At 35.5% G+C, this 12357-nt stretch overlaps 1 protein-coding gene across 2 annotated transcripts in view; it reads left to right on the top strand.

The window, feature by feature from the left end:
* The window catches only part of LOC133643496 (cadherin-22-like), a 1271581-nt gene that overhangs the window by 1004213 nt on the left and 255011 nt on the right, over positions 1 to 12357 (top strand). For both annotated transcript variants that reach the window (XM_062038118.1, XM_062038117.1), the window contains exon 5: positions 6156 to 6734. In XM_062038118.1, the coding sequence (XP_061894102.1) occupies positions 6534 to 6734 (201 nt within the window). In that variant the 5' untranslated portion in view covers positions 6156 to 6533. The remainder of the gene's footprint in view (positions 1 to 6155; positions 6735 to 12357) is intronic.

The raw sequence follows: 12357 nt of genomic DNA, 5'->3' as shown, positions 1-12357 counted from the left end.
ACGAAGCAATAAAATAAGTTTGAATATTTATCTTTTGGTCTATGCTTTCTATGTGATTTTGGTGTGGTTCCTGTATATTGTGATCATTTTCATGGTCAAAATCGCGGAACTTCCGTGTTTCCTGATGAAAATAACACTGCCAACGCAAAGTGAGGCAGATGCAGGTGGTGCCTCCACGGCTACACACAAAAGTGTATTGGGCGTGTGCGTGCCAGGGTGCGCGTGCATGTTACCACAGGGAAAAGGCAGGCCATGAGGCAGCAAGTACCTCTGCCTCACAGTAGGGGGCGATATATTGTCAACTTGCAGTTCAATGCCTTTGCAGTACTCTGACTCGCCACACTGGGAGAAGTGGGGGCGCTCAAGCTAGCAGATACATGTCTCTCTAGCGAAAGCCAGCATTTTTTTTTGTTTAAACTGTATTTATAACAAACATGGCATTTTTATTAGACTAAGCCAGCGTTTGTGGGTGTTTTTTGTCAGATGCAAAAATATTGTTTTATTGCTTGGAATGAAATTGAATTAAATGAATGTGTCTGCCAATATGGAGGATTATATACTGTATCCGAGATTAAATACTTCTCTAAACTGGACTTTAAGAGAAAATGAATGTGATCATACAAAGTACGTTTTCACGGAGGATAGCTAATGCTGCTTCAGATACAAATACAGAAAGGTAAGATACACTCACAATACTTGATTTGTTTTGTTAAAAGCAAATGGGACCATACTTTTTGGACCTATTTATCGTATCATAATATCATTATGATAACGTTTTTATAAAAGCGAATAACTCCCTTCTTTATCCTCTTACTCTAATGTGAAACATAAATCAACAATGATTAGAGCTGCACATATGAATTTAAGTTAAAAAAAAGAAGAAAAAAAACCTCCAAAAGTATTTATGCCATACCTGGTGTATAGTTCACCGCACGTCACTGAACATTATTCCCCAAACTGCTCAACAGTGCTCACAAGCCCTAGGGGCCACAGCATTGGGTTAAAATAATTTGGCCACATGTAAATCAACAATTTATATAGCCTATACATATGTGTACATATTATATTAATATAATAGTTATATAAATAGCAATTAAAACAATTGTATATTATATCCGCAAAGACCTCCCTAAAGTTGTGTAATCAATCAGAAATATCGAGCAGCTAAAATGTGCCAAACATAGCAAAACAGTTGCATTTTCCCATAGAGCATTGTAACGGATTTTAACGGGTATAATTTTGAATTTTTTATGGTGCTTGGATATTTTTTATAATATTCACAAAATTCATTGAGCAGATTGTTTTATGTGTGACCATATGTGTTGACTTTTGGTTTGTTTGTTATTTTTTATTTATTTGTTTGCACCATGACTAGGGAAGGTTGCTTGGATTGGGTCATATAAGTGGAAGCAGTCATTGACCAAATTTGTTCAGGTTGGCCATGAAAGCCGGCAAATTTGCAGCATTCAGATTGTCAGATAATTTAAATTAATTTATGTAATTAATTGTATTCCTTATTAAACTCAAAGTGAAGACGCCCGGGGGCTATAATTTGGACACCCGCTGGTTTATTTACAAAGTTTCAAAAAAATCCACCGTACGACTCAAAAGTATGCTAATGAGTCCGTTTATATGTGTCTTTTTAGGTTTGTCCTTTTTTGGAAGATGTAGCCTATTCATATGTGTACATATTATATTAATATAATAGTTATATAAATAGCAATTAAAATAATTGTATATTATATCCGTAAAGACCTCCCTAAACTTTTCTAATCAATCCGAAATATCGAGCAGCTAAAATGCGGCAAACAGTTGTATTTTTCCATAGAGTATTGTAACGGATTTTAACGGGTATAATTTTGAATTTTTTATGGTACTTGGACATTTTTTATAATATCCACAAAATTCATTGAGCAGCTTGTTTTATGTGTGACCATATGTGTTGACTTTTGGTATTGTTATTTTTTTTTTTTGCACCATGACTAGGGAAGGTTGTTTGGATTGGGTCATATAATTAATTATTGTGCTGTATCCAGGTCAAAATCACAATTCGTAGTCATTGACCAGATTTTTTTCAGGTTGGCCATGAATGGTGGCAAATCAGTTAATTTAAATTAATTTATGTAATTAATTGTATTCCTTATTAAACTCAAAGTGAAGACGCCCGTGGGCCGTAGTTTGGACACTCCCTGGTTTACTTACAGAGTTAAAAAAAAATCCACCGTACTACTCAAAAGTATGCTAATTAATCTATTTATTTGTGTCTTTTTAGGTTTGTCCTTTTTTGGAAGATGTAGCCTATACATATGTGTACATATTATATTAATATAATAGTTATATAAATAGCAATTAAAATAATTGTATATTATATCCGTAAAGACCTCCCTTAAGTTTTCTAATCAATCCGAAATATCGAGCAGCTAAAATGCGGCAAACAGTTGTATTTTCCCATAGAGTATTGTAACGGATTTTAACGGGTATAATTTTGAATTTTTTATGGTGCTTGGACATTTTTTATAATATCCACAAAATTCATTGAGCAGCTTGTTTTATGTGTGACCATATGTGTTGACTTTTGGTATTGTTATTTTTTATTTTATTTGTTTTGCACCATGACTAGGGAAGGTTGTTTGGATTGGGTCATATAAAAAAAAAAATATTGTGCTGTATCCAGGTAAAAATCCCAATTCGTAGTCATTGACCAGATTTTTTTCAGGTTGGCCATGAATGGCGGCAAATTTGCAGCATTCAGATTGTCAGTTAATTTAAATTAATTTATGCAATTAATTGTATTCCTTATTAAACTCAAAGTGAAGGCGCCCGTGGGCCGTAGTTTGGACACCTCTGGTTTATTTACAGAGTTAAAAAAAATCCACCGTACTACTCAAAAGTATGCTAATGAGTCTGTTTATTTATGTCTTTTTAGGTTTGTCCTTTTTTGGAAGATGTAGCCTATACATATGTGTACATATTATATTAATATAATAGTTATATAAATAGCAATTAAAATAATTGTATATTATATCCACAAAGACCTCCCTAAAGTTTTGTAATCAATCAGAAATATCGAGCAGCTAAAATGCGGCAAACAGTTGTATTTTCCCATAGAGTATTGTAACAGATTTTAACGGGTATAATTTAGAATTTTTTATGGTGCTTGGACATTTTTTATAATATCCACAAAATTCATTGAGCAGCTTGTTTTATGTGTGACCATATGTGTTGACTTTTGGTATTGTTATTTTGTATTTATTTATTTTTGCACCATGACTAGGGAAGGTTGTTTGGATTGGGTCATATAAGTAATTATTGTGCTGTATCCAGGTCAAAATCACAATTCGTAGTCATTGACCAGATTTTTTTCAGGTTGGCCATGAATGGCGGCAAATTTGCAGCATTCAGATTGTCAGTTAATTTAAATTAATTTATGTAATTAATTGTATTCCTTATTAAACTTAAAGTGAAGACGCCCGTGGGCCGTAGTTTGGACACTCCCTGGTTTATTTACAAAGTTTCAAAAAAATCCACCGTACTACTCAAAAGTATGCTAATGAGTCTATTTATTTGTGTCTTTTTAGGTTTGTCCTTTTTTGGAAGATGTAGCCTATACATATGTGTACATATTATATTAATATAATAGTTATATAAATAGCAATTAAAATAATTGTATATTATATCCGTAAAGACCTCCCTAAAGTTTTGTAATCAATCAGAAATATCGAGCAGCTAAAATGCGGCAAACAGTTGTATTTTCCCATGGAGTATTGTAACGGATTTTAACGGGTATAATTTTGAATTTTTTATGGTGCTTGGGCATTTTTTATAATATCCACAAAATTCATTGAGCAGCTTGTTTTATGTGTGACCATATGTGTTGACTTTTGGTATTGTTATTTTTTTTTTTTGCACCATGACTAGGGAAGGTTGTTTGGATTGGGTCATATAATTAATTATTGTGCTGTATCCAGGTCAAAATCACAATTCGTAGTCATTGACCAGATTTTTTTCAGGTTGGCCATGAATGGTGGCAAATCAGTTAATTTAAATTAATTTATGTAATTAATTGTATTCCTTATTAAACTCAAAGTGAAGACGCCCGTGGGCCGTAGTTTGGACACTCCCTGGTTTACTTACAGAGTTAAAAAAAAATCCACCGTACTACTCAAAAGTATGCTAATGAATCTATTTATTTGTGTCTTTTTAGGTGTGTCCTTTTTTGGAAGATGTAGCCTATACATATGTGTACATATTATATTAATATAATAGTTATATAAATAGCAATTAAAATAATTGTATATTATATCCGTAAAGACCTCCCTTAAGTTTTCTAATCAATCCGAAATATCGAGCAGCTAAAATGCGGCAAACAGTTGTATTTTCCCATAGAGTATTGTAACGGATTTTAACGGGTATAATTTTGAATTTTTTATGGTGCTTGGACATTTTTTATAATATCCACAAAATTCATTGAGCAGCTTGTTTTATGTGTGACCATATGTGTTGACTTTTGGTATTGTTATTTTTTATTTTATTTGTTTTGCACCATGACTAGGGAAGGTTGTTTGGATTGGGTCATATAAAAAAAAAAATATTGTGCTGTATCCAGGTAAAAATCCCAATTCGTAGTCATTGACCAGATTTTTTTCAGGTTGGCCATGAATGGCGGCAAATTTGCAGCATTCAGATTGTCAGTTAATTTAAATTAATTTATGCAATTAATTGTATTCCTTATTAAACTCAAAGTGAAGGCGCCCGGTGGGCCGTAGTTTGGACACCTCTGGTTTATTTACAGAGTTAAAAAAAATCCACCGTACTACTCAAAAGTATGCTAATGAGTCTGTTTATTTATGTCTTTTTAGGTTTGTCCTTTTTTGGAAGATGTAGCCTATACATATGTGTACATATTATATTAATATAATAGTTATATAAATAGCAATTAAAATAATTGTATATTATATCCACAAAGACCTCCCTAAAGTTTTGTAATCAATCAGAAATATCGAGCAGCTAAAATGCGGCAAACAGTTGTATTTTCCCATAGAGTATTGTAACAGATTTTAACGGGTATAATTTAGAATTTTTTATGGTGCTTGGACATTTTTTATAATATCCACAAAATTCATTGAGCAGCTTGTTTTATGTGTGACCATATGTGTTGACTTTTGGTATTGTTATTTTGTATTTATTTATTTTTGCACCATGACTAGGGAAGGTTGTTTGGATTGGGTCATACAAGTAATTATTGTGCTGTATCCAGGTCAAAATCACAATTCGTAGTCATTGACCAGATTTTTTTCAGGTTGGCCATCAATGGCGGCAAATTTGCAGCATTCAGATTGTCAGTTAATTTAAATTAATTTATGTAATTAATTGTATTCCTTATTAAACTTAAAGTGAAGACGCCCGTGGGCCGTAGTTTGGACACTCCCTGGTTTATTTACAAAGTTTCAAAAAAATCCACCGTACTACTCAAAAGTATGCTAATGAGTCTATTTATTTGTGTCTTTTTAGGTTTGTCCTTTTTTGGAAGATGTAGCCTATACATATGTGTACATATTATATTAATATAATAGTTATATAAATAGCAATTAAAATAATTGTATATTATATCCGTAAAGACCTCCCTAAAGTTTTGTAATCAATCAGAAATATCGAGCAGCTAAAATGCGGCAAACAGTTGTATTTTCCCATGGAGTATTGTAACGGATTTTAACGGGTATAATTTTGAATTTTTTATGGTGCTTGGGCATTTTTTATAATATCCACAAAATTCATTGAGCAGCTTGTTTTATGTGTGACCATATGTGTTGACTTTTGGTATTGTTATTTTTTGAATTTTTTTTGCACCATGACTAGGGAAGGTTGTTTGGATTGGGTCATACAAGTAATTGTTGTGCTTTATCCAGGTCAAAATCACAATTCGTAGTCATTGACCAGATTTTTTTCAGGTTGGCCATGAATGGCGGCAAATTTGCAGCATTCAGATTGTCAGTTGATTTAAATTAATTTATGCAATTAATTGTATTCCTTATTAAACTCAAAGTGAAGACGCCCGTGGGCCGTAGTTTGGACACTCCCTTGTTTATTTACAGAGTTTTAAAAAAACTCAAAACTCAAAAGTATGCTAATGAGTCTATTTATTTGTGTCTTTTTAGGTTTGTCCTTTTTTGGAAGATCGACGACTGACTTTTTGGACAATTTGCCATGAAAGCGCCATCATTTCACCATTAAAGATGGCCGCCGGACGAGGCTGGATGAGCCGGCTGTGAAAAAGAAGGAAGAGAATCCTCAAGTCAAAGTCGTTTGGAACATCTTGTTGTAAAGACGCCGTCATGTGATGAATGTCTGGATAAAAAGTGGGTCAGCGATGGAACCCGACAGGTCTAAGAAGAAGCCTGTGACTCTCCACCCAGCCCATAATTGAACATCTTTGATCCTGTGGATTAATATTCTCCTCAAACCTGAAGATTTATCTTGCTTTTTTTCCCTCTCCAAAATTCCATGTAAATTGGACTATCAACCTATCATCCAACATGGCTTCAGTTTGGACATTGTGGACCCTGTTGGCAGCTTGGGGTCTTCTTGGATGCCGGTGCCAGGCCTCAAGGACTAGTGGTCCGAGCAAAGGGGAGCAGGGGGCTTCTTCTGTGGAACGAGTCAAGAGGGGATGGGTGTGGAACCAGTTTTTTGTGGTGGAGGAGTACACGGGCACGGAGCCGCTCTACGTCGGGAAGGTAAGTTGCACTTTATGTTTTTTTTTTCCTTTTATATTAACCCCAAGGATGTTTTACAAACATAATTACACATGACCCACATTTTAATATTGCACAGAAGACGGAGATGAACTGGAAATGGCCTAAATCCTGCTAGAGCCCTCAAAACAGTGATTTAGTTGCGGGGAAAACAATTCTAGGAAATTCAGGATTTTTTTTCCAAATGTGTTGAATTTCACCTTTTCTGACTTACTCTTGCATGCTCGTGTTAAAAAAATGCCAAAGCGTCAAAACGTAAGGTTCATGCATTTGGCCGTGAGCTTGCATGCAGATTTTTTCATGACGTTAAGGTCCTGATTTACTAAGATTTAAATACCACGTGCTAAACAGCTTGTGCAATCTCTTCAAAAAGCCTGTACGAGTGTTGTCATGATACCAATATTTTGGTACCGGTACCAAAATGATTTCAATACTTTTCGATACTTTTTTTTAAATAAAGGCCACCACAAAATTTGCATTATTGGCTTTATTTTAACAAAAAAATCTTAGGGTACATTAAACATATGTTTCCTATTGCAAGTTTGTCCTTAAATATAAAATAGTGAACATACAAGACAACTTGTCTTTTAGTAGTAAGTAAACAAACAAAGGATCCTAATTTAGTCTGCTGACATATGCAGTAACATATTGTGTCATTTTCCATTCTATTACTTTGTCCAAATTATTAAGGACAAGTGGTAGAAAATGAATAATTAATCTACTTGTTCATTTACTGTTAATATCTGCTTACTTTCTCTATAATAATAATATAATATAATATAATAATATAATATAATAATCACTTATTCTTCTGTTGTTTCATACTTTACATTATTTTTGGATGATACCACAAATTTGGGTATCAATCCGATACCAAGTCGTTACAGGATCATACATTGGTCATATTCAAAGTCCTCATGTGTCCAGGGACATATTTCCTGAGTTCATAAACACAATATAAATAAAAAAAAAAACGAAAAAAGATGTCGTGATGCCAAAAAATATTGATGTAATCATAGTAGTATCGACTAGATACGTGCCTGTACTTGGTATCATTACAGTGGATGTTAGCTGTAGATCTACTAATGGCGTTTGTTTACATTGTGACGCCGGTGAGCTACGGTGTGTAGTGAAGCATGTTTAGCTATTCCTCGTCCTGCAGGGATGATACTGTACTTGTCAACATCAGTGTGTAAAGGATATCACCAAATGGGCCCAGGAACACTTCAGAAAACCACTGTCAGTAACTACAGTTTCCCGCTACATTTGCAAGTGTAGTGGATTGTCCGAAGCTTAAACAGCAACAAAAGTGAATTTAGTACAAAAAGTGTATTTACCCATAGTTAAAAGTGCAAGTCGGATTGAGCTGTCCATGCAGACAAACAAACAACCTCCGAAGGACACAAGAATCAAGCAATCTCTCAGCCCTTGTCACTTGGCCATTTGTATCTGTTTCCCTCATGCGTCAAGGTCCCGTTGTTTTCGACCTGTTTGTTTTGCAACATCCTTGAATCCCTTAGTCATGCTTAGACAATCAAAACATTTTGTAGAATGGTCAGAGCGACTCCATATTCAACTTTGTCCTACATCTGGTCCTTCAATGGTACAGAATAGAAGAGAAATGAAACAAGCAGACATTCTTGACAGACACGAAATACAGCTCAAAGGTCAGAAATTCTACTACACAAGCGCAAGTTGAAAATCTACTATTCAAAGCAAAAGCCATTTATCAACAACACCCAGAAACGCCGCCGGCTTCGCTGGGCCCGAGCTCATCTAAGATGGACTGATGCAAAGTGGAAAATTGGTTCTGTGGTCTGACGGGTCCACATTTCAAATTGTTTTTGGAAACTGTGGACGTCGCGTCCTCATCAGAATGTCATTAAAGCTGTTAGCTCCATCTTTTGACATTTCTTCCACTCACGTCCTTGCGCGCTACACAACATAGATGACGGAGAAAAGTAAGTAAACAAGACCGCCCACAAAACGGCACATCCTGAAGCGACTGTTTTCACCAAAGAACCACCATTACGTGTCATGCAGACCACAAGGAGCGCCCTATGGTCCGGAAAATACGGTAATTAGTTTGAAAACTTTGGGTACAAATTAGATTGAATACTTACAATGGCCGCCGCACTCGTCTATTGGCCTCAGGTGCACACATAGAAACATGAAATATAGACACAGGCGCTAGTGTTCATTCACAAATGTACAAAAGTGTGAAACGAGGTAGACTAGGGGAGAAGTCATTGAGCCTTGTCTTCGTCCTTCTCTTCCTCCTGAGCGCTGGGACCGCCTTTTATGTCGGAGTTGAGGGGTCTCGGCCCCGTTTTCGCTTTCATTTCGGTCTAGACACGAGTCGCCTCTGGGCTTGTACTTTCTGTTTTTTCCGGAGCCCAGCCCTACGGCCTTTCGGGGGCCAGCGGTGATGGTTGATTTCTCTTCCGTGCTGTGGCTGTTTCCTTTTTTCGATGGGCAGGTCGATTACTTAACGCGGGTGAGTCCATAACGCGCTAAATGGCTGACTGAATGATTGCCGGAGTGTGTCTGGTTTAATGTGAAACATGGTCTACCATTTCATTTGTCTTATGATTAATAATTATTTGTTTTTATTAAATATGAATTAAAAATTAAATAGAAGCATCTCTTATATTAGCCCACAAACATTTTATGCTAGCGTTTTTGCTACTTTCTATGTCTACACCAACAGATACTGCATTTTTCGTATTTCTTCTTACCTAGGCTGACCATATTCTGAAATCCCAAAAAGAGGACACATATATGCGTGACATTTGCTAATTATACTCGAACTTGCTTTACAAATAATATATTTATTTAAATAAAGCATGTTTTCTCCTCTGTTGACAGCAGTGTTGGCGCTAGGATTTTTCAAAATGGGGTCCCCATCAAGTCATTAAAATGGGGTCCCACAGTACATTTTTGGGGTCCAGCTTTTTTGTAAGCGTTTTGAAAAAAAAACACACAAAAAATATGCATTATCCTGTTATATCTCACATTTTATATTGTGTTATGGAAAAATGTTGTCATAAACGTTACTTAATTCATAAAAATAAAAAAAAAAATGTAAATGTTTTCAGTTATAAACATTCATTCACTTTCTTCTTTCCTTCATGGGTCTAAACTTTACTGCTGCTGGTAGTTTTTTCTATGTTTTTATTTAATAAGTTGTAGGTGTATTTCTTTCAGTATAAAAGTGTAAAAAGTGTTTTGCTTGGGTCATAAAATGATGCTAATGGTGTTTCAGGTCATACATACATTTTATATTTAACGCTTAAATCCCTGGGGCCGTACTTATCAAGCTTCTTAGAATTACTCCTAAGAAGTCTGCTAAGAGTTGACTTAAGAGTAAATAAATTCTTCGCTGAAAGCTGCACTTAAAAGTTAGTTATCAAGCGTCTTACTCACACTTTCAGCGAAGTGTAGGACTGAATCTTAAGTGTCACACTCAGAGCTGAATTACGACATTACTATGTGCCGTAAACGCAATTTTAGGTGACGTCATTTCTGTGTCCATAGAAATGACCAATCACGGAAGGGAATCCGTTGTCTAAGAATAAAGAAATATCTTGGAAATATTTAAGTGGACAATGGGAGTGTATATTTTGACAATCAACTACAAAATAATACAAAACAAACTAGTCCCCGCCGGCACTCACGCTACCGCTCCCTCTCTTCTATCGCCCACACACTCACTGACGTCACTCACCTCACGGCCACACACATACGCTACTGTCATAACATTTTCTTTCCAATTCATTAATTAGGCAACTCATTTGAAACTGGTGTGGGTGGCTCTATATATACTAGCCCACTGCAGACACATGCAGAAATCAACAAGGAATCGAAAAGTATTAAATCTGTGACAAAAATAATATCCGCTCTGTCTAAACGATACCGTTTGATCAGCTGCTCGTCATCAAAAAAAAAAAAAACATTGTTCCGTTCCCTGAACGTTTGCGCACGTCTCTCTCGCCTCAGTGCCATCCCCTGCTGGCAACTCCTAACCACTTAAGACACCTCTGAAGGTCTCTTAAATATCGTGGAGAGTAGGAGTGATTCTTAGACTTAAGAACGTTGATAAAAAGCTTTTATTCTTAAGTTTGAGAGTAGGACTAAATTTCGCAAATTCTCAGGACTTAAGTGTAAAATGGCACTCTAAGAAGCTTGATAAGTACGGCCCCTGGAGTCTACATCAACTTCAGATCCATCCCTCATTTCAAAATGTTTTAGTTTTTTTCATGTTTTTTTGTTTGTTTGTTTTCCGCCCTTTTTTGTCAAACAAAACTATGTTTTTAATGGCAAACACACAAAATATGCAAAATCTTCAACCAAAAATATTTTTCTGAGTGGAATATTTTGATGTGAAGTAATGGGAACCTTGGATAGGTCAATAATTCATAATAACATTGATTTTGATTCAATATTATATTTTGAGCAATGACCGTTTCAAAGAAACATTTCTAAATTACATTTCACCTTTAAGCTTTTTTATTTCACTTTTGTTATGTTTTTGTTTATTTTAATAGTATTTTTAGAATGTGCCGTGGGCCTTTAAAACGTTATCTGTGGGCAGCAAATGGCCTCCGGGGCACACTTTTGACACCCCTGCTATAGATAATAAAAAATTAAATCTGATAAATCTATGGATAAAAAGCAGAGCCTGGCGACGCATGCGCGTTTATCATAACTCTCTCGCTCTCTCTGTCTCTGCCCCTCCCTCACCAATGCTGCTGTGTGCGCACACCTTCACAATTTGTTTTGTTTTCAACCCCTTCTTAACCCTGGACGTACATTGAAAATACACGCAAACCTAACTCAAAATGCCGGACATTTGAGGCATTTAAGAAACTCCGCCCGGACAGCTCCGCAAAAGAGGACATGTCCGGGGGAAAAGAGGACGTATGGTCAGTCTATTCTTACCACGTCATGTGCTAACTTCTTAACGTTAGCATGCTTGTATGCTAACATTAGCGTGGCAACTTTTTCCGCTAATATTACGCTTTTTTCTCTTAATTCCGCAGCCATGCACCTTTAGAGTCGTATACGTTGGAGTGTGACACTTGTTAACTGTTAGCGTGCTATTTTTAGCATGCTAGCGCACTAACATTGAAGTGCTAGCTTATTTTTTTGCAAATGTTACACTTTTTTTTTATTGCTCAGTGGCCTACGACAGTGGTCCCCAACCTTTTTGTAGCTGGGATCAACGCTTGAATTTTTTATTTTTTTTATTTATTTTTTCATAAAGAAATACAATCATGTGTGCTTACGGACTGTATACCTGCAGACTGTATTGATCTATATTGACATACACATACACAATATGTATATATATTGTTTTTATGTTGATTTAAATTTAAAAAAAATAAATACATTTAAAAATAAAAAATAAAAAAAAATATTATTTTTATTTTTTTTATTTCTTGCGCGGCCCGGTACCAATCGGTCCGCGGCCCGGTAGGGGGACCACTGGCCTACGGTATTCATAAGTCACCTTTAGAGTGTGAGTTTGAACGTAATTAATGTTGTCGTTTTTAAATCAACTTAAAAGTATTGTTACGATAAGGAGTAAGACAAATATGTAAAA

This window comes from Entelurus aequoreus, linkage group LG26 (genome assembly GCF_033978785.1).
Source record: "Entelurus aequoreus isolate RoL-2023_Sb linkage group LG26, RoL_Eaeq_v1.1, whole genome shotgun sequence".
In the NCBI taxonomy this organism is placed as follows: domain Eukaryota; kingdom Metazoa; phylum Chordata; class Actinopteri; order Syngnathiformes; family Syngnathidae; genus Entelurus; species Entelurus aequoreus.
Note: the sequence above shows the minus strand (reverse complement) of the source record. Positions and strands in the feature narration are given on the sequence as shown.